The sequence below is a fragment of the Schistocerca serialis genome, chromosome 2, assembly GCF_023864345.2.
Source record: "Schistocerca serialis cubense isolate TAMUIC-IGC-003099 chromosome 2, iqSchSeri2.2, whole genome shotgun sequence".
Taxonomy (NCBI): domain Eukaryota; kingdom Metazoa; phylum Arthropoda; class Insecta; order Orthoptera; family Acrididae; genus Schistocerca; species Schistocerca serialis.
The window spans coordinates 456,985,850-457,012,971 of NC_064639.1; the positions used below are offsets into that span (position 1 = coordinate 456,985,850).

At 38.9% G+C, this 27,122-nt stretch overlaps 1 protein-coding gene across 3 annotated transcripts in view; it reads left to right on the plus strand.

The window, feature by feature from the left end:
- Positions 1 to 27,122, plus strand: part of LOC126457353 (maestro heat-like repeat-containing protein family member 1) — a 247,734-nt gene that overhangs the window by 131,829 nt on the left and 88,783 nt on the right. For 2 of the 3 annotated variants that reach the window (XM_050093582.1, XM_050093583.1), the window contains exon 23: positions 15,758 to 15,895. In XM_050093582.1, the coding sequence (XP_049949539.1) occupies positions 15,758 to 15,895 (138 nt within the window). The remainder of the gene's footprint in view (positions 1 to 15,757; positions 15,896 to 27,122) is intronic. The other variant, XM_050093584.1, reaches the window with a different exon arrangement.

Consider the following 27,122-nt stretch of genomic DNA (forward strand, 5'->3'; position numbering starts at 1 on the left):
GCAACCGTCAATACTTCATCACTTTTGTGCAACACCAGCATTTCAAAAACTTCTGTTCTCCTCATGGCTGTACTGTTTATTGCCCGTATTTCAATACTGCATGAGATACATTTCAGGAAAATGCATTTTTACTTCCTACTACATAAATTTATTACATATTAACAAATGTACTTTTTCATAAACTGTTTATTTTAATTGGTAGTCTGCATTTTATAACCCTTTACTGGTGCATACCTCTTTGAATTTGTTATAATCATTTACTCCCTTGACCAGAAACTCTATTTTTCCTGCCATCATACAAGTTCTCTAACCCACATATTACATTTTTTTGGCAGAAAAGTTACTACTTGCAAGAAACAGCTGCTTTTCTCATTCCACTGTTCAGCTTTAGTTCACATATTACTACATATGTTCCAGTGATGGGAGTATACTGATGAAAGTTAAATAATAAGTACTATGATGTACTTCATGCGAATAGCAGTGTACTCGGTGCATTGTTTCCTGCAGTGCTAAGAGTGATCTGAAAATCCAGAATCAAAGTATTCTGATTATTGAGAAGTGTTGTTTCAAAACTTGATAAGTGCTACAGATCAAATTCTTTATAAAATTAGTTTTTCTGTTTTCATCAAGGTAGATGTTTCCACATTTGAATTTTTATATGATTAATAGATCTCACTGCCATAAATAATACATCATAGTGAAATACATTTAAATTTAATTTCTGTAACAATATAACAGTAATAATTAAAGCTGGTGTCTGTTGTCTTGCCTTTTCAAATTCCATTTAACTTTATTTTACAATTATTTTTAATGCTCTTTAGTGTTTATTATATGCCCGCACTTTTATGCAATGAATGTTACATTATTGTATACTACAATTTTTTAATTTATAGTTTTATAGTTTTATAGTTTTAAAGTGTATTGAGAATACAAACAATAACAATAGCAATACAGTGGCATAATATAATAATAACAATGGTAACTATTTTAAAAGAATTGTTTAGCTTAGATCTTTATCAAAATATATATATATATATATATAACAGAGGCAAACATTCCACTTGGGAAAAATATATCTAAAAACAAAGATGATGTGACTTACCAAACGAAAGTGCTGGAAGGTCGATAGACACACAAACAAACACAGATACACACACAAAATTGAAGCGGTCCTATTCAAAGGCCTCACTCCCAGATTCAACCAAACAGCTCTTGTCAAAGAGTTACTGTTCTACACCCGTACTCTCTGCTGGAAATATCACTTTGCCATGAAGAAAGATGATCCTAATCCTACTCCTAATGGTCCAACTCCCCAAGACACTATCCAAATTGAACCCTGCCTGGAACAGTTCTGTCCTCCGTCACAGCGGGACCCACCTCCTCTTCCTCAAAATCACCCTCTCCAAACTTTCCAGGAATTTCTGACTTTCAACCTTGCCTCTCAATCCTTCTTAAAAAACCTTAATCCTACTCCCAACATCACCACTGCTGAAGCCCAGGCTATCCGTGATCTGAAGGCTGACCGATCCATCGTCATTCTTCCTGCGAACAAGGGTTCCACAACCGTGGTACTTGATCGTTGGGAGTATGTGGCTGAGGGACTGTGTCAGCTTTCAGACAACACTACATACAAAGTTTGCCAAGGTAATCCCATTCCTGATGTCCAGGCGGAGCTTCAAGGAATCCTCAGAACCTTAGGCCCCCTACAAAACCTTTCACCTGATGCCATCAACCTCCTGACCCCACCAACACCCCGCACCTCTACCTTCTACCTTCTTCCTAAAATTCACAAACCCAATCATCCTGGCCGTCCCATTGTAGCTGGCTACCAAGCCCCCACAGAACGTATCTCTGCCTACGTAGATCAACACCTTCAACCCATTACATGCAGTCTCCCATCCTTCATCAAAGACACCAACCACTTTCTCGAACGCCTGGAATCCTTACCCAGTCGGTTACCCCTGGAAACCATCCTTGTAACCATTGATGCCACTTCCTTATACACAAATATTCCACACGTCCAGGGCCTCGCTGTGATGGAGCACTTCCTTTCACGCTGATCACCTGCCACCCTACCAAAAACCTCTTTCCTCATTACCTTAGCCAGCTTCATCCTGACCCACAACTTCTTCACTTTCGAAGGCCAAACATACCAACAATTAAAGGGAACAGCCATGGGCACCAGGATGGCCCCCTCGTACGCCAACCTATTCATGGGTCGCTTAGAGGAAGCCTTCTTGGTTACCCAGGCCTGCAAACCGAAAGTTTGGTACAGATTTATTGATGACATCTTCATGATCTGGACTCACAGTGAAGAAGAACTCCAGAATTTCCTCTCCAACCTCAACTCCTTTGGTTCCATCAGATTCACCTGGTCCTACTCCAAATCCCATGCCACTTTCCTTGACGTTGACCTCCACCTGTCCAATGGCCAGCTTCACACGTCCGTCCACATCAAACCCACCAACAAGCAACAGTACCTCCATTATGACAGCTGCCACCCATTCCACATCAAACGGTCCCTTCCCTACATCCTAGGTCTTCGTGGCAAACGAATCTGCTCCAGTCCGGAATCCCTGAACCATTACACCAACAACTTGAAAACAGCTTTCGCATCACGCAACTACCCTCCCGACCTGGTACAGAAGCAAATAACCAGAGCCACTTCCTCATCTCCTCAAACCCAGAACCTCCCACAGAAGAACCCCAAAAGTGCCCCACTTGTGACAGGATACTTTCCGGGACTGGATCAAACTCTGAATGTGGTTCTCCAGCAGGGATACGACTTCCTCAAATCCTGCCCTGAAATGAGATCCATCCTTCATGAAATCCTCCCCACTCCACCACGAGTGTCTTTCCGCCGTCCACCTAACCTTCGTAACCTCTTAGTTCATCCCTATGAAATCCCCAAACCACCTTCCCTACCCTCTGGCTCCTACCCTTGTAACCGCCCCCGGTGTAAAACATGTCCCATGCACCCTCCCACCACCACCTACTCCAGTCTTGTAACCCGGAAGGCGTACACGATCAAAGGCAGAGCCACGTGTGAAAGCACCCACGTGATTTACCAACTGACCTGCCTACACTGTGAAGCTTTCTATGTGGGAATGACCAGCAACAAACTGTCCATTTGGATGAATGGACACAGGCAGACAGTGTTTGTTGGTAATGAGGATCACCGTGTGGCTAAACATGCCTTGGTGCACGCCCAGCACATCTTGGCACAGTGTTACACCGTCCGGGTTATCTGGATACTTCCCACTAACACCAACCTGTCAGAACTCCGGAGATGGGAACTTGCCCTTCAATATATCCTTTCTTCTCGTTACTCGCCAGGCCTCAATCTCCGCTAATTTCAATTTGCCGCCGCTCATACCTCACCTGTCTTTCAACAACATCTTTGCCTCTTTACTGCCGCCTTGACTAACATCTCTGCCCAAACTCTTTGCCTTTACAAATGTCTGCTTGTGTCTGTGTATGTGCGGATGGATATATCTGTGTGTGTGTGTGTGTGTGTGTGTGTGTGTGTGTGTGTGTGTGTGTGTGGGCGCGCGCGCGCGCGCGAGTGTATACCCCTTTTTTCCCCATAAGATAAGTCTTTCCGCTCCCGGGATTGGAATGACTCCTTACCCTCTCCCTTAAAACCCACATCCTTTCGTCTTTCCCTCTCCTTCCCTCTTTCCTGATGAGGCAACAGTTTGTTGCGAAAGCTTGAATTTCATGTGTATGTTTGTTTTTGTTTGTGTGTCTATCGACCTGCCAGCACTTTCGTTCGGTAAGTCACATAATCTGTGTTTTTATATATATATATATATGTCTAAAAAGAAAGATGATGAAACTTACCAAACAAAAGCGCTGGCAGCTCGATAGACACACAAACAAACACAAACATACACACAAAATTCTAGCTTTCGCAACCAATGGTTGCCTCGTCAGGAAAGAGGGAAGGAGAAGGAAAGACAAAAGGATATGGGTTTTAAGGGAGAGGGTAAGGAGTCATTCCAATCCCGGGAGCGGAAAGACTTACCTTAGGGGGAAAAAAGGACGGGTATACACTCGCACACACACACATATCCATCCACACATATACAGACGAATATTATTTCTTCTGTTCTTTGTTAAGTTTTTTTTTGTATTGGTAAAACAGTGACATTAGTACCATTGAATGGCATGATTTCTTTCTTCTCAGGACATCAATTTGCACTAGATCCTCAAAGTATGTATTATTTACTGGCGCTGTAACAAAGTAACATATTTCTTTACTTTCATGTATAAGATGACATACTAGCTGTTCATTTTGGGTAGTATCTTGACATTTTAGTACTTTCTGCACACTGTCCTTTGTATTTTAACTAACCAATCTATGTTTTAGAACTTTGTGAGTACAATGGTCTTCTGAAATTTGACAATATTAGTTCTGAGACAAAATCCTTTTTTTTTTCTATAAGACTTCAGCCAATCACTCAGTCTGGAGGCATGTAACTATGATCACAAACAGGAAGGAAGTGAAGTGTATTATTGCATTTTGTGCTCTTTTCCAAGAGTGCTGTAAGCATTTTCATTATACCACTGAATTTATGTTGGCTGCAGCAAGAAACTGGGGATAGATGTATAGTATTGGTGCAACCATTTGGTGTTTCTTATCTAAGTCAGAAATGAAGTCCAGCAAAGCCAAAGCAACTTGATTGCGGTCTCTTGTATATTGTTTCCAACGAGATGTAGAAAATGATGCTTTCCTTCTTTTGCTTCTTAAAAAATAAAATGGTTCAAATGGCTCTGAGCACTTTGAGACTTAACTTCTGAGGTCATCAGTCCCCTATAACTTAGAACTACTTAAACCTAACTAACCTAAGGACATCACACACATCCATGCCCAAGGCAGGATTCGAACCTGCGACCATAGTGGTCGCGCGGTTCCAGACTGTAGCGCCTAGAACTGCTCTGTCACCCCGGCCGGCTTTCACACATTAGTGTGGATCATGATTCACAGATTGTGTAACCACACTTGTTTAGGACAGAAACTCTCACTGAGTGATGATAGGAATAGGTTGGTTTTGCTGCATGTCAAAGCAAATTTTTAATGACAATTGGAATATTGCCCTTCCCACGAATTATATGTAATCTGTGTCTAGTTCATTCTTCTTCTCTAAACAGTTTTATGCTTTTATTTCCATTAAACTAACCTTACAAGTAGAGCAGGTGTCATGAAGAATCTTGAGTGATAAATTGAAATGTTTGTAGAATATTTGCTTGTATTTTGCTGAGGAGCATTGTTTCAGTCCTAAACTTTTTCTTTCATCTCAGGATTTCTTGAACAATTTTATTGACTGTGAGATATGAAAGCAAACAATCTCTCATAAACTTCCCTCTGCCATGGTAGCTCTCTCTGAATTTATATTTATTTATATCATCCTTAATGACAGTAATTAGGCCATTCTACTCCTTTCCTGTTGTGAGGCCTCCACTCCTTTCGTTCAGCAAGCAGAGGCTCAGACAGTTCTGCGACCGTGTAGGCTGCAGATTCCTCGACCTGTGCCGAAGGGTGGTTGGGTTTCGGATTCTGCTGAAGACGTCAGGTGTCCACTATACGCAGGAGGCGGCTACATGGGTAACAGGGGCTGTGTGGCGTGGACTGGGCGGTTTTTTAGGTTAGAGGGTCTCAGGGAAACACAAGCAGGGCTTCAGCCACAAAGGGTGCAGGCTGAACACAAGAAGAATGTAGATACAGGAATCATTGGTATAACAGCTGTAAATTGTCGTAGCTGTGGCGGGAAAGTGCTCCAAGCGCTGATAGAAAGCACTGATGCTCAAATCATTATAGGCACTGAAAGCTGGCTAAAGCTGGATGTAAGCTCAGCTGAAATTTTTGCGAAGAACCTAACAATGTTCTGAAAGGATAGGCTAAACACGGTTGGCAGTGGCGTGTTTGTTGCTGTCAGAAGTAGTTTAACTTGTCGCGAAATTGAAGTAGATACTTCCTGTGAGTTAGTATGGGCAGAGATCATTGTTGGCAACCGGAATAAAATAATAATTGGATCCTTTTACCGACCTCCCAGTTCAGATGATACAGTTGCTGAAAGGTTCAAAGAAAACTTGAGTTTGATTTCAAACATGTACTCGACTCGTGCAATAATAGTTGGTGGTGACTTTAATTTACCCTCGATATGTTGGCAAAAATACATGTTTAATTCTGGAGGTACGCATAAATATCATCCATAATTGTGCTAAATGCATTCTCTGAAAATTATTTCGAGCAGTTAGTTCATGAGCCCACGCGAATAGTAAATGGTTGTGAAAACACACTTGACCTCGTAGCAAAAAATAATCCTGATTTAATAACGTCGAAGCGAGATTGTATATTGTAATCCCCAAATCCTCGAAAAATAAGCGAAAAATATACCTATTCAAAAAGGCAGATAAAAATTCACTTGACGCCTTCGTGAGAGACAATCTCCCCTCATTCCAAATTAATAACATAGGAGTAGGCCAGGTGTGGCTCGGATTCAAAGAAATAGTATCGGCAGCAATTGAGAGATTTATACCAAATAAATTAACAAACGATGGAGCTGATCCTCCTTGGTACACAAAACATGTTAGAACACTGTTGCAGAAACAATGAAACAAACATTTCAAATTTAAACAGACGCAAAACGCCCCAGATTGGCGATCTTTTACAGAAGCTCAAAATTTAGCACAGACTTCAATGCGAGATGCCTACAACAGTTTCCACAACGAAACTTTGTCTCAAAACCTGGCAAAAAATTCAAAGAGATTCTGGTCATATGTGAACTATGTTAGTGGCAAGAAACAATGAAGCCTTCTCTGCGTGATGGCAATGGAGATACTATCGAAGACAGTGCTGCCAAAGCAGAGTTACTAAACACAGCCTTCCAAAATGCCTTCACAAAAGAAGACTAAGTAAATATTCCAGAATTCGAATTAAGAACAGCTGTCAACGTGAGTAACGTAGAAGTACATATCCTCAGAGTAGTGAAGCAACTTAAATCACTTAATAAAAGCAAGCCTTCTGGTCCAGACTGTATACCAATTAGGTTCCTTTCAGAGTATGCTGATGCATTAGCTCCATACTAAACAATGATGTACAACCGTTTGCTCGATGAAAGATCCATACCCAAAGACTGGAAAGTTACACAGGTCACACCAATATTCAAGAAAGGTAGTAGGATTAATCCACTAAATTACAGACCCATATCGTTAATGTCGATATGCAGCAGGATTTTAGAACATATATTGTATTCAAACATTATGAATTACCTCGAAGAAAACAGTCGATTGACACACAGTCAGCATGGGTTTAGAAAACATTGTTCCTGTGAAACACAACTAGCTCTCCATTCACATGAAGTGTTGAGTGCTAATGACAAGGGATTTCAGATCGATTCCGTATTTCTGGATTTCCAGAAAGCTTTTGACACGGTACCACATAAGTGGCTTGTAGTGAAATTGTGTGCTTATGGAATATTGTCTCAGTTATGTGACTGGATTTGTGATTTCCTGTCAGAGAGGTCACAGTTCGTAGTAATTGATGGAAAGTCATCGAGTAAAACCGAAGTGATTTCTGGCGTTCCCCAGGGTAGTGTTATACGCCCTTTGCTGTTCTTTATCTATATAAACAATTTGGGAGACAATCTGAGCAGCCGCCTTTGGTTGTTTGCAGATGACACTGTTGCTTATCGACTAATTAAGTGATCACAAATCAAAACAAACTGCAAAGGATTTAGAAAAAATATCTGAATGGTGCAAAAAGTGGCAGTTGACCCTAAATAACGAAAAGTGTGAGGTCATTCACATGAGTGCTAAAAGGAACTCATTAAACTTCGGTTACACGATAAATCAGTCTAATCTAAAAGCCCTAAATTCAACTAAATATCTAGGTATTGCAGTTACAAACAACTTAAACTGGAAGGAACACATAGAAAATGTTGTGGGGAAGGCTAACCAAAGACTGTGTTTTATTGGCAGGACACTTAGAAAATGTAACAGACCTACTAAGGAGACTGCCTGCACTATCTTGTCCGTCCACTTTTAGAATACTGTTGCGCGGTGTGGGATCCTTACCAGATAGGACTGACAGAGTACATTGAAAAAGTTCAAAGAAAGGCAGCATGTTTTGTATTATCACGAAATATGGGAGAGAGTGTCACAGAAATGATACAGGATTTGGGCTGGAAATCATTAGAAGAAAGGCATTTTTCGTTGTGATGGAATCTTATCACAAAATTCCGATCACCAACTTTCTCCTCCAAATGCGAAAATATTTTGTTGACACTAACCTGCATAGGGAGGAATGATCACCACGAAAAAATAAGGGAAATCGGAGCTTGTACAAAAAGTATAGGCGTTCATTCTTTCCGTGCACTATATGAGATTGGAATACTAGATAATTGTGAAGGTGATTCGATGAACCCTCTGCCAGGCATTTAAATGTGATTTGCAGAGTATCCTTGTAGATGTAGATTTAGAAGCTTCCTTCTTCGTGGAACGTGCTTTCTAGATACAATAACTTATCTATTGTCATGCGAGAAACACCATAGAAAGTGGCAGCACAAACAAGCACACTTCATCATTCCTTTTTCCATTGGTATATTTCATTTCACTATTTCTTTCCTTCTTTGCATTCTTGGTGTTCACTACACTGTGCTGAGATGAAAAAATATTCAAAAAATTTAACAGGGACATGTCTTGATGTCTTATGAAAGGGATAGTTGCCACTCACAATATAGTTGAGATGCCGAGTTGCAGATAGGCTTAACAAAAAGTGTCAGAAAGTGAGCTTTTGGCAAACAAGAACTACGTTGGAAAGAGAGAACATGTGCACACAAACGTAACTCGCACTCGCATGATGTTTGTGAGAGTTGCATTTGCATGTTGTGTGTGTGTGTGTGTGTGTGTGTGTGTGTGTGTGTGTGTGTGTGTGTGTGTGTGTGAGTGTGAGTGCGCGCGTGTGTGTGCGTGCATGCGCACGCACCTTTTCCCAACAAAGGCCTTGTTAGCCGAAAGCTCAGTTTCTACAGTCTTTTTGTTGAGCCTACCTGCAACTCAGCATGTCCATCACATATGAGTAGCAACTATTGTTTTCATAATATTATTATATTCCATCGTGAATATTCCATTGTTTTATCTTGATGTATTGTAGTTAGTGATGCCACATGATGATGAAACAGGGTAATATCATCATAGCAGAGTTCAGCAGGCATGCATTCTTTCATTCGTGTAGGTTTTGAAGATGAAACCTCAAGTCAGTGAGTGCATTTGGTAATAGGTTCATTTGAACACTTTTTACTTTGTGTTTCAGCTTGATGTGAGCACTTCTTGAATCAGGATTCCACTTCCACTGGAACATTCTTAGCCCTGTATGCCATTTTCAGTGTCACAAGAATCATCATTCATTCAGCTTTAGCTTGCAATAGTTGCTTGTAGACTAACAAGAGAGCATCAAGTGAATATTTGCTTAGAAGTAATCTGTTGGTGTCCTGATGACAATTAAGTCTGGTTGCAACACTATTCCTCCAATAAATATTGTTACAATAATGAGTAATATGGCATACAGCATCCTGGCACACCTATCTACTTCATTATTGCCAACTACTTACTATGGAAACTGAGATAAGACACATGAGAGTAATTTTATTGCATTTGTTCACTTTTACTTTCAGCATGCCTATATTGGGTTTTGCTAAAACCTTGTGATCTGTGGCACTTAGATACTTAGCAGTAGTTGACTTTTGCTAGAATTTGGTTCAGAGGATGGTGTAAAAGTCATCACTATGCCTGTTTCTGTTTTGAAATTTTTTGCATCTATAGAATTATGAAGAACATTCCTCAGTTTAGAAGAATAGTGACTAATGTACTTTTAGTTTAATTTTGAAGTTGTGAAGATTCACAGTTTTCCATTTATACTGCATGATGGCAATCATTTTTCATCTTGAAAAACCACTATGTATAATGGTGCATTTGTTTGTCCTCCCCACTAATTAGAAGAAATTTGTTCTCCTGCATGCAAGGCATCATCACATTAGTCAAAATGTTCTTTTATGAGTTGTTGTAGGTTTCCCAGATTTTGATGAAGTAATGACAACATTCCTGTATTTGTTACTTAACTTGCCGCCTCCCGAAGATATAATTAAGATGGGTAACTCAGATTGAACGCAATTCCTCCACTTAAAATATCGCCTGGGTCCAGTTCTGTGTAATGTCTGGCAATTTGTAATCAGTCAACCAAAAAATTCAAGTCAAAAATGACTTAGTCAAAACAAACAAAATACTTTTAAAATATATTTATTGTATCATGACACAGATAAAACTGACATGAGTTTAGTGCCCAAAAACTGACATAAGACTGGCGCTAAAACTGAGGCAGTACTAGTTCAATACCAACTCCTGCATTATTGACGAAATGCTACCTGCGTTCAGCTACCAGCATTACTGCTTATAGAAGTTCCAACAGTTATAAAGTTACATTTTGTATTACAGTTGAGTTTACAATCAACATTTGTATGCTTTCAGATACTGTTTGTGGATTTTAGCTGTACAAATAATGAAAATATTTGTGAAACTTCTAGTGTGTTGAAATGTCACAGTTTTCATATTAAGATTTTATGAAATGTACATGGGTAGAAATGTTCTGATTATTTCTGTTAATTACTTTGCAGTTCCCTATAACTTTTGTCCCCGGAATGAATCCCATGATCTTTCAGTGGGCTCTGTCATAGTTGTCATAGTTGTGACTGTAGCTAATGGTTACTGCTGAGTGTAGTTGCTCTTCCTAACAGCATCACATGTGATCATACCAGTTGCATCTTTACTTGTTGTTAATTGTACTTTAGGTACTTGGGCTAAACATGACTCTGTTTAAAAAGAATAGCTCAATGTAGTCATAGGGTTGAGCCGCACACGTCTGCTTTCATACCCTGCAGCTGACTGGCTGCAAATAATAACCTGTAGTGGTGATCCTGCCGTCAAACAGTCTACGCATTGGCTAGAATTATGAGTTAATAAAATACACAGAAATACAAAATATAATTGAAAACCAAGATTTCATTTCTAATGTCTGTTATTGATGTAGATGACGGAAAATTGTGTTGAATAATGTTGATTCAAGAAAGGACATCTCAAGTTGATGAGAAGTGGTCCTACAATATTCAAATAAAATACATACACAAACTACCCTTACCAAATGCATTAGGGAATGTTAGCAAAATCTCCGAACTAATTAGTCATCAAAGACCCATGATAATTAAGTCCATTTCGTGATCCCAATACACAAAAGATTCTCCAACTCATAGGTGTTCAGAGTTCAAAATGATGATTCACAAATTAACACACAAGATACGAAGAATAATAACTCATACTCTATCTCTTCATAGTTCTGTAAATCAAGCAGATAAAGTTAGATACCTACTCTGGAGCATTCTCACCTCCCAAAATATAAAGTTCCTTCAAAAGTTAAGTATTGTAGTGGCTGTTCACCACCCAGAAACAGACACCTATACAATCAAATCACACATTGTACTCAAGGCAGGTCTGCCTTCTTATATAACTCGCCACAAAGTGTCCCAAATCACTCCCTTGAGCTACATGCCTCCACGGTTCCACTGTACTGGTTGACATCGGAGCCAGTGCCCTGCTGCATCAATAACTTCCACATCATCATGTACCACTTGCCGCAGAGTGCATTCTTCATTGTGCCAAAAAGATAGACATCGGAAAGTGTGAGATGTGGGCTGTAGCATGAATAAGTTAGAACAGTGCTATGAACATTTTGTGTGCTCCTCTCAAGTGCACAGATTTATGAGAGGCCTTGCGTTGTCATGGAGAAGAAGTTCATTTGCATTTTTGTTGCAATGAACATGCTGAAGTTGTTTCTCCAATTTCCCGAGGGTAGCGCATTACACTTCAGAATTGATAGTTGTATCATGAGGGAGAACATCAAACAGAATAACCTTTTCAGAATCCCAGAAGACCACCATCCTCACTTTACCAGCTGAGAAGTGCAGCTTTAAACATTTTCTTTGGAGGAGAAGTGGTGTGGCACCACTCCAGGGACTGCCATTTTGTTTCTGGTTCCAAGTGATGAACCCATGTTTCACTGCCTGTTATGATGTTAGACCAAAAATTGTCATGATCAGCCTCGTAACAAACAAGCAATTCTACACGTGTGGTCCTTCGTTGCTCTTTATTGTTCTCCGTTAGGGAGCAAAGAACCAAGGAGGCACATACCTTTGAGTACCCAACTGGAGGTGTCAGCACTGCCAACAGAATCCAGTTGAGCAGCAAGGTGTATGATTGTGATCTGTTGACCACTTTGAATGAGTGTGTCCATATGCTCCAACATTACGGGAGTCACAGCTGTGTGCAGCCAGCCAGCGTGTGGGAGATCGGACAGGTTTGTGTGACCTTGTTGCAAAGGTGGCAGAGGCCTCACCCAATGACTCATTGTGCTTTTGTTCACTGCCAGGCCTCTGTCGACATTGTGCAAGTGCCTATGAATATCTGCGATGCTCTGATTTTTGCCAAAAGAAACTCAGTGACAGTAATCTGCTTGGAATGCACCTTCGTTGCAGACTAAATTTTGAATGCTATGTATAGTGCCGCTACCTGTTTTAACTTCATGAAACTATAGTGGCTGAAGCGGGAATAATCCATTATGTCCCACAACTAATTCTGCATTTTTCCAACTGAAATTGGCCGAGAAAAAAAGTCTTGCATTACTTATTACACACCCCTCATTGTTTCTTCTTAAGTCCACTAGTTTTCATTAATGCAGAAGTTTAGCAATGTTACAGTTTAAGGTTCTGCATGTATATAACTTGGCATAAACATACTCTAATAATATCATATTCTCCAATTTATGTTGAATTATGCTCTCTGTTGAATACTGTCTCATTCTCCCACATTACAACCTTTTATAAAAATGTTAATGAATACAATATATTGAACAGTATTTTGGTTTATTTGCAGTGTAATAAAGATACAAATGAAAATAAAAGAAAAGCCCATTTTTGCATAGGGACTAGACCCCGTGGACCTTGGATTAGCGATCTGTATTCTTTCCACTGCACCAACTGTTGCCTGATATCTATGCTAACATAAAGGCCTGTGCCTCAGTTGGGTTGTGCCAAAAATATTTTTTCCTAACATTTGGTCATCTGGAGCTCCCACTTCTATCAGTTTCATTTCTACCCAAGCACTGCATACATCATAAACCTGTCTGACAATGGTTATGACAAGCATGCACTATCCTCTTTAAGTGTTCCTCTGCCCAAACGAGTATGAAATGATTCAGTGTTGCTCTTACTGTGAACAAGTACTGCTCTGACTGTTGACAGTAGCCTTGGTGCCATCTGCCCTAATGACCCATTGTGTTTACTGTTGTTCTAACTCTAATGGAAATTCATGGATGGAGCCATCCATACAGTAAGGGGAAGGCAACCATTCACCTGTGGTAGCATAGAAATATGTTACAATACAGCATTCTCACATGCACACACACAACTGTACATCCCCCTGTCTCTGACGAGACATTATTGATATATACTCCACCTGCTTAGCTGGATGGGAACATACTTGCCTCGCATGCAGTGGGCCCGGGTACGATTCCTAGCCAGGTTGGAGATTTCCTCCACTCATGGGATAGGTGTTAGGTTGTCCTCATCATCATTTCATTCTCATCACTGACACACAAGTTGCCCAATGTAGCATCAACTGCAATAAGTCTCACAATTGGTGGCCGAACTTCCCCAGTTGGGGCTTCCCGGCCAGCAATGCCATACGATCATTTTATTTCATTTCATTGATATATGATTACTTAAATCATTTGCCTGAACTGATGATTGAGAATGTTGCAAGAGGTGGTTTGAAAAGTCATACTTTCAGAGTAAATTTTCTTTTGCACGAGATAAATTATGTTAAGTGCAAGAATATGAAATGATTTTTTTTAAATCACAGAGCATTTGGTACTCATTGAAATATGAAAAATTTGAGGAAGAGTCATTTAGAAGAATTTCGAGCCCAGATTAGAGATGTGTGTAACATGTACAAAAAAAGACCAATATTACATGTGAGAGCTTAGCCTCTCTTGCAGCTTATTAATCTTGGAGGCCAGTATTAATATGTGAAGCTTTGCATTTCATGTAGCTACACTATGTATATTAATTTAAATCATTAACTTTTCCTATTTGTGTGTTCACACTACTTAACACTGATGTTGATTTTGGCTGTGACGTTTTTTGCCGAGTTTCGTTTCCTAGGGTGCTGGGAATTTGTATGCCAGTGTAGAAAAACATAACTATTCAAATGATTAACAAGTTTTACAGTTCCAAGGAAAAGTATACTGTCATTGAACATGAAAAGTGTGTGTTTACTGGGAAATCCAGGAAAAAATCCAGGATTTTTTTCCCTTGTCTCCTTATACACCCTGACAGATGACTCCATGGCCTCACAAAAAAATACGAAGGACAGAACAAAAAGAGATGTAGGATGAGGGAGAGGAGTGAAACAGGAGGAGAAAAAAGGGAGAGGGGGCGTAAAGAGAGAAAGGTAAAGGGAGAGAGGGAATTTCCATCACTGTTAGACATTGCCGATTTCGCTCTCTTCCTCCTCATACCCATCCACCTTTTTTCCTGTGTCCTTTTACTTATGTAAAACTTGTTGTCCATTCTTCATTTCTTCATATTGCCACACTTTCTTCTCATGTACATTACCTGCCTTCAAAACACACACCAGCCACCCTGTGTCATGCAAATTGAATGTCTGCTGCTGGGACAGCCCACCACATTACATAATCCTGTGCGAAAACTCCCTGCTCGCTCAGCGGTTCCCCCTTTTCAAATATATAATTCCAAAGCTGCTTTAACATAAGGTACCCCTCCATATTTGCCATTTGACTACAGACAACCTCTTCTAAAGGTTGACAGCTATGTCTTGCAGTTCTGTAATGCATTAGACATGTGAATTTAACGGCCTTCTGGTATTATATGAGGGAAAATTAAAATTGAGAAACTCACTTGGCTAACACAACATGGTCAGTTTCAAAACATTTCACCTTTTTCCCACCAAACGGGATTGAGACAAAAGTTGGTTCTTTAGAAGAATTCTGTGAACTGCAATTGTGTACTTGGTTCTGTGGCTGCCTGTTGGTCCAAATGTTGGAAATGTTCCTGCTGATGATGATCTTGTATGAGCGGTTGCATTTGTGACTATTACATTTGTTGCTGTTTCTTAGCTTTGTTGCTGTTATAGTTTCTTTCTTTGTTACTGTTGGAGTTTTATAAATTATGGATTTATTGTCTTTGCTTGTTGATGCAAGTTCAAAAATCACCACCACCAAGCCTATGTTGTATCATAGATATGTCTGACAGGTGCTAATGAAGTATGGCAGCTTCCTGCCTCGGAGCAGTGCTGGATGAGAGCAAAGTATAGGTCTCCATTTAATATTATACTTCAAATTTCATGTTTTCAAAAGTAAAAGATGAAATTGTCTGTGGATCAGGCAGCTTTATGCTGTCAACCAGTGTTTATCATCTTTAATTTTCTTATAATTATTATATAGAACTGAAATTCTAAATAATCTGCTATATGATTGCGACAGGATGAGTATTTCTTATTTTAGATACTTACATATACAAAAGGGCAATGCATTTAAAATGTTTCAGGCATGTGTGCTGTGCTGTTTTATAACCTTATGAGTTGGATTCAGGAGAATCAAAATGAACTTACTGTTGATTACTTGTTTCAGGGTAACACAAGATGCATTCAAAGCATTTTTACTCTGCAGCAACTGTGAGCTAATAGCAGAAGCCTTACTGCAATGTACACATATGGACAGTGGAGAAAATCTTACAGCATTTATAAAAATGATCCCAGGTCTAGTAAAGTAAGAATTTATTAGTATGATAGCTTGATTTTAATATGCAGTATTGATTTTGAAAAATGTCATCACAGTTATGTGTTTCAGCATATTGAGCTTCAAGCCTATGAAAATTGATGTCTTATCATTTTACTGCCATCTTCAGTGTGATAATTCATTAGTTAACTGCATTAGATATTCAGTGGAACATGACAGAGATCAAAACATGTTACCAACACCAGTTTTTATCACAGTATTTTGACAGCTACCCTTGTTGTTCTCTTCAGGCACTTTGTATCTCAGATAAACTAACTCACTTGTTCAGATGCCCTTACCATCTGTTCTCCAACCAGACTGGGATGTACATCCATCTTAAGGATCCGTAATAGTACTCGCAGTTTTTGCAATATTAGTATATAAATGTTTTTTGGAGATTTCGTATACTTTGGAGAGAAAGCAATTCTATCTTTCACTCTTGTTTCACCGCTGTTGCAGTGTCATCTCAGGTGCAGTATTTATTGTGAAATGAACGTACTTTTTTTGTTAGTACACTTTCAAAATGTTTCTTATCTTCATGTTGAAACACCACGAGACTAGCAAGTAGCATACTTAGCCTTTCTGTTTCCATTCTCAGTTTAACTCTTAAAGACTTTCTATATTTTTATATGCTTGCAAAGTTTAATTCTTAAACTCATTGCATATCTATGTATTTGAGAGATATAGTAATACATTTTATTAATGGTAAGTTGTATATTCACGCAGTCTGTAACGCAGTAGTCATTGGTTTTTGGGCGGCCAATAACCATTGACCTCAACTTAATCAGCTGCCAGCCTCCACTGATGATATGACAGGAGACTAGTGAGTCACATATTTACCTTTTTCTGTTTCTTCTCAAGTTAGTAGTGGTAGGCTGGGTACAATGTACGCATACTGTGTGCAGACGCAGGAGCAGCTGGCTGTAGTTCGCAAATGCTTGAAGAGGCTTATGGACATGGTCAGCCCTCTGCAGGCTGCTGCCTCAGGTTGAGGGGGCAGTGGAGAAACTGGAGCATTGTGAGAGACATCTCAGGTGTTGTTAGTTTCGTCCATAGGCTCTGCTGTTACAGTACCTTCCAGTGCACCCGAAGCAGGGGATCCGCACTTGCTACTGGAAGACTGCTGGGTTTAAGTGGTTCCATTTCTTGAGGTAGAGTGTCAATATGGGGGCTGGCCCTCTAGCCTCACCCATTCCCTCTGTGTATCGACAGGCGGCCATTTCTTCAGCAGGCACACAGGAGCATGATTTATTAGTTATTGGGAGCTCAAATGTTACGCAAGTTATGGAGCCCGTTAGGGAAATAGAATTCAGGGCCGTAAAGAATTCCATGGTGCACTCCGTGTGTCCGTGGAGGGTCTTGATCTGAGATGTGGAGGAGGCCCTGCCTGTGGCTATCAGGAGTGCAGGAGACAGCTGTCTGCATGTTGTTGCTCGTGTCGGCAGCAGTGATGCCTGTCGCTTGGGTTCTGAGAACATCCTCAGTTTTTATGGGTGGCTGGCGGAAGTGGTGAAGACTGCTGACCTCACTTATGAAGTGCACCCAGAATTCACAGTCTGCAGCACCGTACCTAGCATCAATAGGTGTCCTTTGGTTTGAAGCTGGGTGGAACATCTCACCAGAGGCTCCATTGATTCTGGGATGGCCAAAATACAGATTTATGTACCTGCATTAATTGGATGGGGAATTGTAGAACTCCCCTTGACAGGTCAGGAGTGCACTATACAAAGGAAGCAGCTACCAGGGTAGCAGAGTACTTGTGGAGTGCATATGTGGGTTTCTTAGGCTAGGCAATAGTCTGAGTTACTCCGATGAATGCCTGTCACTTGATATGCAGAGAGTGAAATCAAATCACGTGCAAAGTACACACACTTCGACTGTGAAAATTTTAACAGTACACTGTGGAAGTATGTGTAACAAAGTTCCCTAATTTACTGCCCACCAGGAAATTTCTTGCACTCCAGTTATTCTCGGAACTGAGAGCGGACTGATATACAAAGTAGAAAGCTCCAAAATATTTTTTAAGATGCTATAGGAAGAGAACTGCTCATTGCAGTATACAAAAATAGTGTCTCTGTTGAGGTTGACTGTGTGTGTGACAGCGGAGTATAACAGGTCTAAGTGAAATCAAGTTAATTGTTAGATGTTCTTACTAGCCACCTAGTTCCTCTGGGGTGGGTGGGCGCACGTGCACGCTTGTGTGTGTGTGTGTGTGTGTGTGTGTGTGTGTGTGTGTGTGTGTATTTTCGACAAAGGCCTTGTTGGCGGAAAGCTCACTTTCCGACAGTCTTTTTGTTGCGCCTGTGTCTACCACTCAGCATCTCCGCTATATGGTGAGTAGTAACTATTCTTTTCATAATCTTGTTTTATTCCGTCCTGGATTTTCCATTATTAAAGTACTAACAGGTATGTCTATAGCTTCATTGCAGGGGGTATGGACAGACAGTCCTGCAAAGTACATTTGTACCCATTTTCTGTAAACTGCCTTAGACAACCCACACACAACAGAAATATTTTATGCCTCGTAGTTACCAACAGGCCTGATCTTATTGACAGTGTCAGTGTAGGGACAGGAATTAGTGAACATCATATCATTACAGCGATGATGGTTACTAAAGTTAATAAGTCAGTCAAGAAGGCCAGGAGAGAGTTTGTACTAGACAAAGCAGGTAAGCCATTGTTAGCATCCCACTTAGACAATGAATGGACATGGTTTAGTTCCAGTGTGACTGATGCAGAGGGATTATGGACAAAGTTTGAACCGATTGCAAATCATGCTCTTGTGATGTGTGTGTCAACTAAGTGGATTAAGGATGGAAAGGACCCTCTGTGGATTAGTAATCAAATTTGGAAAATGCTGAGGAAATAGAGATTCTTGCATTCTTGGTTCAAAAAAAGAGCATAAATGTTTACAGGTAAAAGTTAGTAGAAATTGGTGCATTCTTAAGATGACCCGTGTGTGGGGCTACAAAAACTTGCACCATATACCTTAGTGAAAGATCTTCCCAAAAACCTGAGGAAATTCTGATCGTATGTAAAATGACTAAGTGGGTCAAAGGCTTTTATCCAGTCACTCGTTAACCAGTCTGAGGTGGCAATAGAAGACAGTAAAAGCAAAGCTTAAGTTTTAAATTTCATGTCCAAGAAATCATTCATGCAGGAGGGTCAAATAAACATACTGTTGTTCAGCTGTTGTACAGACTTCCACATGTAAGACATAGAAATTGGTATTCATGGCATAGAGAAGCAACAGAAAAAGTTGAAAACAAATAAAGTCATTAGGTCCAGAAAGAATCCCAGTTTCGTTTTACAAAGAATACTCTGCGGCATTGGCTTCTTACTTAGCTTGCGTATTTTTTGTCTAGCAAAAAGTCCCAAGCAATTGAAGAAGGAAAAGTAAAAGAATGGGCATAACTAATTACAGACCAATATCCTTAACATCAGTTTGCTGCAGAATTCTTGAACAAACTCTGAGTGGGAATAAAATAAATTTCCATGAAACAGAAAAGACAGCTTGTGTCCATAAATCAGCACGTATTTAGAAGCCAGTGCTCTCGTGAAACTCAGCTTGCCCTTGTCTCACAAAATATCCTGCAAACCGTGGATGAAGGGCAACCAGCAGATTCCATATCTGTAAATTACCGGACAGTGTTTGACGTGGTGCCCCACTGCAAACTGTTGATGAAGATCCAAGTGTACAGATTAGGTTCACAGCTGTGTGAGTGGCTTGAAGACTTTTTAAGTAATAGACTCCAATATGTTATCCTCAATGGCAACTGTTCATAGACAAAGGTATTGTCAGCAGTGCTTCAAGGCAGCTTGATAGGAGGCAGTGTGATAGGACTGCGTTTATTTTCTATATACATAAACGACTTGATGGTCAGTGTCAGCAGCAGGAATGACTGTGGGGGTATACAAGATTACTTAGTCAAAATTTCTAGTTGGTATGGTGAAGGGCAGCTAATTCTAAATGTAGAAAAATGTAAGTAAATCCAGATGATTTGGAAAAATAATCCTATAAAATTTGAGTACAGTATTATTGGAGTGCCCCTTGACACAGTCACATAGGTTAAGTATCTTGATGTAATGTTGCAAAGCGATATGAACTGGAATGAGCATTTCAGGCTGGTAGTAGGGAAGGTGAATGCCAAAATTCTCCCAGTGAAACAAGGTGAATGCCAAAATTCTCCCAGTAAAACAAGGTGAATGCCAAAATTCTCCCAGTAAAACAAGGTGAATGCCAAAATTCTCCCAGTAAAACAAAGTCGAGCAAAGTGTAGCTCATCTGTAAAGAAGACAGCATATTGAATACTAGTGCAACTCATACTTGAATATTGTTTGAATGTTTGGAATTCCCGCCAAGTTGGATTAAAGGAAGTCATCAAAGCAATTTGGATAGGGTCTATCAGTATGCAAGTTTGATGGAGATGCTTCATGAACTCAAATGGGAATCCCTGGAGAGAAGAGAACACTCTTTTCACCAGGCATTATTTCGAAAATTTAGATACAGGGTTTTGAGGCTGACTGCAGAACAATTCTTCCACACTAACATACATTTTGTGTAAGGATCATGAAGATAAGATACAAAAATTGGTGCTCATATTCAGGGTTGTAGATAGTCATTTTTCCTCCACTTTGTTTGTGAGTGGAACAAGAAAGGAAATGACTAGTAGTGATAGACAGTACCTTCAGCCATGCACCATACTGTGGTTTGCGGAGTATATGTAGATGTAGATGTGGATGTAAATAATATCGTTCTCTGATGTATTTGGCACAAAAGTCTGGTATTATTATTATTTATTGCATTAACGGGCCATTAAGGTCCACAGCAGAACAACAGAATAAATGACAACACTGTAAAAGGAGAATAAACAGCTCTTTATAAAAAAAAAAATCATAAAATAACAGTTTACAAGAAGCACAGTAAGGGGGACAGTCAGTCTCAACAGAGGAAATATCCACTGCAGACAGTATTCCAGCGTTGCCACTTGGTAACTTTGTGTTCCACCACTGTTGGCTCCACTTCTTTAAGGATAGTTAATAATTGAACCTTCTATCGCATCCTTGGAATCCCATTGGGCGTTTTGAGCAGCAGGTTGGGAATAGAGGGATCTATCAGTTCAAAGGACGTGGCCAAACCACTGTAGCCTCTTGTGCCCTAATATTCGACCAATGTGTGTCTTTCCAAATTGCTGATACAGGTCTTCTTTTGTTCTTTGTTCCTATTTACTCTCCATGGTATTGTAAATGGGTCCATAGATCTTTCGAAGTACCTTCCTCTCAAGGGCTCATATTGCTTCTTCAGCTTTTGCTGATATCGCCCAGTGTGCAGAACCACATAAAAGTACCAGCTGTACTAGTGTCAGGTACAGCTGGATCTTATTCTTCTGTGACACCAATCTAGTACCCTACAGGACAAAATCAGTGGAAAATCCAGGATGGATTAACAATGGCCATAGTAGTATCATACTGGAGTGGAGTTAAGGGATGCTTTTTGCAATACAGGCACCCATTTTATCAAAGATATCAATAATTTCCTGCTTTAACGCGTACTTTTCTAAGCATAGAAATCACAAGAACACACAAAAATAACTGTAAGCACAATTCCATGTGCTAAAACAATGAGGGTGTTAACTGTTTTAAACCAATAATTAATTGTGTTAACCAAAACCATGTGCTATATTAGAGTATCCACTGAAGGTGCCTTTTATTAAAAAAAAGGCTAAACAATTCTTAGACAGTAAATATTTTCCCAGTATTGCAATACAAAAAGGCATCTTGTTTATAAAGCAGATATTTATTTTCAGTGAAATGTTGGTGCCAGATATTCTTTCATTCTAAGAACAAAATTATCAGCTACCTGTGTAATAATGAAGTATACTGTCACTGTGCACACTCATCCCCATAGATTGCTTTGTAAAGTGGGTAGGACAGTTACTTAAAAATAAGAAGCAGATAATCTAATTTTAAGTAGAAAATACAAATTACATAGACAGTTTTTGCTAGGAGTGTGCATTTTATGTGAAATGTACAGAGTGATTATTAATATGTGAAACAAATATACACGGTGTTTAACATATGACACAAATACTATGTCAGACATGATAGTTGAAATTGTGCCTTAAGTTTCAGAATTGCAGCCTGAAGACTTCGACTTCTTGCCACAATATTTCGGCTGACAGCAATTCAGCCAACTTTAGGTGAATGATTTGCACTGGAGATTGATAGTTCATATTGCTAATATTGTAACAAAAATTGAAGCAGAGACTCTTGCACATGAAGGCAGCTGCTTCTTGAGTGACTAGTCGAGTTTCACATTCTCTTCAAGTATTGCTCCAACTGTGGTGCAGAGACACGTGAGTAATGGTGATACTGTGTGCATGCTGTTCGTGGAATGCAGGCTCATGGACTTAAGATTTAGATGTCAAATTAATAAAATCAACTTTTTTAGATGTGTCATTATTCATAAAATGTTTTCTTTCTGTAGACATCAAACAAATCACCAGGTCCCACACCTTATCCAGCTGAAAGCCACTATGATGATTAATAATATCTTCTGCTAATCATATTATCATGGATTCCTTAATAACTGAACCCCAAAAGGATCTCATCTAGGCAGAAAGCAAAGCCTACATTGGTCAGACAATGCGCACAGTGCATGAAAGGTGCATTGATAATGATCACCACACTCCCCTTTCTTGTTCCAGTAAGTCAGTCATAGCCAAGCATTGTATCTCCAGAGGACATTCCATGGATTATTCTGCCACTGAAATCTTGGCCTCGATGAGATCCTTCTGGAATTCAGTTATTAAGGAATCGGTGGAAATATTTTTGGTGGAAGATCCTATTAATATGATGGTGGCTTTCAACTGGATAAGGTGAGGGACCCCGTAATTTCTTTAATATCTTCATAAAGAAAGCATTTTATGACTAATGACAGTTAACTTTATTAATTTGACATCTTAATTTTAACTCCATAAGCCAGTATTCTGACAGAGAGCAAATATATCGTATCATCCTTACGCATGCCCCAGCACACAGAAGAGGGTACAAAAGACAACAGATGCCACACATGTAGTGGCTGTCTTTGCACATGTCTCTCTGCACCAGATTTTGGTATAAAGGTAGCACTGTGAACTAGTAATCTCATATGAAGATGACTGAATGGTTGACAGCAGAAATACTGTGGCAAGAAGTCGATGACATCCAGATGCAATCCTGATATTTCGTTTTGGGCTGGAATCTAATACTGGGGAGGCAGCTTCTAATTGCCACATACTCTCCACCCCATTCCTGAAGTTTTGGCAGGTGGTGTATGAGTTTTAGCTGAGTTAGGCAAGATAGGGGTGGCCATGAGAAGTAGTTTGAGAAAATGTGTTTGCAATTTAGCCACTTTGGTCTCATATGTTAGTAGCTTATACTTGCAGAGTTGGGCTTTAACTGAAAATGAATCCTTATAAAGTAATGATAGTACACTAGCCAACCAGTTCAGATGTTATTGCTTGATGTCAGTAACCATGGAGTATGAATGTATGTGATTATAGGAATTATCCTCATAATACTGTCACAGACACATTAATGGTGTGTGTTTTGCATTGCCCAGCATGAAATAACCATAATTCAGAAAATTAAAATGAAAATAGACTGTTTGGTGAATGTAGATTAGTCCCATGATTCATGTTACAATAGCTACACAGTACATCATGTAGAGGCACTTGATGTAACTGAACTTCAACATCTAGAACATTCAGAATCAACCTCTCCATCATGCCCAGGCTGTAATAGTTAATTGCTGTATGTATCTGAATTAGTCACCTAATGTACGAAAGGAACTACCGAATGGCTACTGACGAAGTGGTTGATAAGTCATGGGAGGTCTTGTGTGGATTAAGATAGAACTGCTTTTACGTTTGTCAGTTTCTTGTTCCACAGATTATTTGCACAATAAATAACAATGATGTTAAACAAGTCATTAACATCAGAAATTATTTTATAAAAATGACTTCTGGCTTATCGTTTCCGAGCAGTGTTAGTGATACCAACCTCTTTTTTTTTTTTTTTTTTTTTTTTTCATTGCTGTCTGTCAGACATTTTATACCATTGGGTAAAAGAATAAAACTTTTGGTCCAAGCATTGTGCTTTCCTCTTTTTGTGCTATAACCTGCTGTACTGTGGCATAGTGAACATAATTTTTGCTTCTGATATTGTAGTTATGTGCACCATTGTTCCTTTTGAACTGCAGTGAATTATTTTCAGAAAACTTCCTGACAATAAATATACTGTGAGGTAGTAGCCAAAATACCCCCAATATTTGCAATGATTTTAAGTGCAAATGTGGCTGAACAAATTTTTTTAGGAGTTCCAAAAAGTGTTTTTTGCCAGTTTAAATTCACATCAAAGTGTTCACCTAAAATTTTGAAGTTTCCCCTCCATTTATTATCTTCTCATTGTGTGTTACATTCACCACTGATGTGGTACTCCTAGATGTGTAATGTATTGTATTATTTTTCTTTCTTTCCTTATATATAAGCTATGTGGAAACTGAATGAACTATAAACCAAAGACACTGCAAAAGGCTAAATTAACAAGTTGTTTTGTGGCAAGGATAATGTTTTGATATATCATTAAATATCTGTATGAAACAAAGTTAGAAATATGGTTTTCAATTTATTCATTCATATATCCTCACCATTTTCTTTTGGGAAGTGGTAGCGTATAGACTATGCTTGGATCCGTCATACCAGCATCGTTGAAAATGTGTATTTCAACTGTTCATTAAAAGTATTACAAAAAGTTATTAGAAAAGGAATATTTATTTACATGGTTATAAGTTCAAATCCTATCTGTTCATCATTTCACTCGCCACTGAGATCCTGCATCAAGAGGTTCGATGCAGACAGGAATAATTAACGCCACGTCTGGAGGAGTGCTCCTACACCGACATTGTCACACTCAAGACTAAACATAATGGAATTAATTTGAAGGTAATAAATAACACAGACTTGATAAGCACCGATTGAACGTGGTTTACTTATGCTAAAAATATTGACAGATCAACAGTTTCAATGGTTGCGGTGATTATTTGGTACTGGACGCTACTGGAAGCAGCAGTATGAAATGCAAATTATGTTTATTGACCTTAAATGTAATGATATAAAAGGTCTGTTGATATTGCTATCAGTTGCAGTTCACCCAAGATTGTGCACCGATTCATAAATTGCCTTCAAATTTTTTGTAACTATTCTTTCCAATCAGTTTTTTCTGATTTTTCAGGCAATTAGTAATCGATTTGCAAATCTCTATTCAGATGTCAGAAGTGAATTTTTCCTTTTTAAAACTGAGGGTGAGACCATTCATTGAAAACCAGTCAGTGATATTTTCAAGAATATTGTTTAACATTTCTTCTGTTGCTGTATGTATGCCTGGAGTGATTATGGTATTAATGTCATCTGCAAAAGGAATTAATTGTGCTTGTTGTATGTTAGATAGAAGATTGTTTACATGCATGAAGAACAATACTGGACCCACGATAGTCATGTGGAACCTAAGAGTGATTTCTCCCTAGTCAGAATAATGTTCTTAGACTGCATTTTAGAACTGCTAAGTACAACTTTCAGCATCCTTTTTGTTAGATATGACATAATCCATTGACTCGCCATACCATCAGTTTCAAAGGCTATAGGTAGGTCACAGAAAATACCAACCTGCATTATTTTGTTATTTAATGCTTTTAAAATTTGGTGTGTAGAAATGTAAACAGCACTCTGTGGGGCAGCTCTTCTGAAATCCAAACTCTGATCTACTGTGGATATTATTGTTGCTCAAGAGTGATACTATTCTAGACTACATCACTTTCTTGAAAATTTTGGAAAATGTCAGTTGTGAAAAAGCTAGGTAGTTATTGATATCTCACCTGCCACCTTCTTCAAAGAGGGATTTAACAATGGCATATTTCAGCCTTTGGAAAATGCCTTGAGTTAGTGATGCATTGCAGATTTCAAATAAGAAGGGCCTTATTACATGGGATCAAATCCAGATGAGCTTGGAGAGAATATAAAATATTCTTATTTTCAGGAGGAGATATTGGTGATACATTCATGTGAGAGCATTTCATGGGAGTTGCTTTTGCAACATAAGCAGTGATTTTTCTATCGAATTGTTTGTCGCTACATTTTCTACTATATTTAAGAAATGATTATGATGGTACCCTGTTCTGTTGTGTTTTTTGTACTCTACACTGAAAAAGTATATTTTTATGAAATCACCTTGTTATGGAAGAAACAGTCTGATTAAAAATGGAGATAAAAACTTGTGAAAAACCTATTTTTCTGGATTCACAGTCTTGAAAATATGATTATGGGTGGATTGCCTAAGGCCTCCTTTGAGTTGAATTATAACTGTAGTGGGACTGGAAGATCAAGCAAGTATGCTATACAGGATTGATAAACAAATTATGTGAGATTTTTTTTTAGTTTTTTTTCTACGTGGTAACTTTTTAGGATGGATTCATAAGTTTCATAAAAATGGTAAATAACAATATTTTTCCCCCTTTGAAACTGAAAGTTATTTCTCAGTATGTTTGCTGCTCAGGTTAACGCATTTGTCCCCATAGATTCCATTTTTTTAGTCACTCAGAAAAGGAGTTTGTTCTCAAATATGAGTATTACTTGATGACAATATTACTGGATAGAAATTCTTCCCATCATGCAAGCAATTTTTTCCAGGTTAAAAAACAGAGATAGGTTATTTCGAACAAATCCCTGTGGGTAGTCAAGTATAATAACTTATTATTGCATTATGGCTTCTCATCCTTTTATGAAAATATTACTTTATTGTTTTTGAATCCACAATGGGGTTATGTATATATCATGTGATCAGCTACACAACATAATTGAAACGGTGCAGACATGTAAAGAATCAAAGACATACAGTTGTCAAACTCAAATAATGTCAGCAGTAACAAAAAAGAGCAAATGAATTTAGGAAATGCAGCCTATTCTGGAGTAAATTCAAGAGCTATCTTCACAAAAATCTGGTCATTGTGTATTGAACTATAGAGACCAGGTCATCAGCAAAAGTTCCGTCTCACCTTAGAACTGTTAGGTTACTATGCAGTGCTTACATACATTATGATGCCAACATTATGATCCCATATTCCATTTAGACAAAATTTACTGTGATGCCTTTGGAAAGGTCTAGAGTATTTACAGTGTTACTT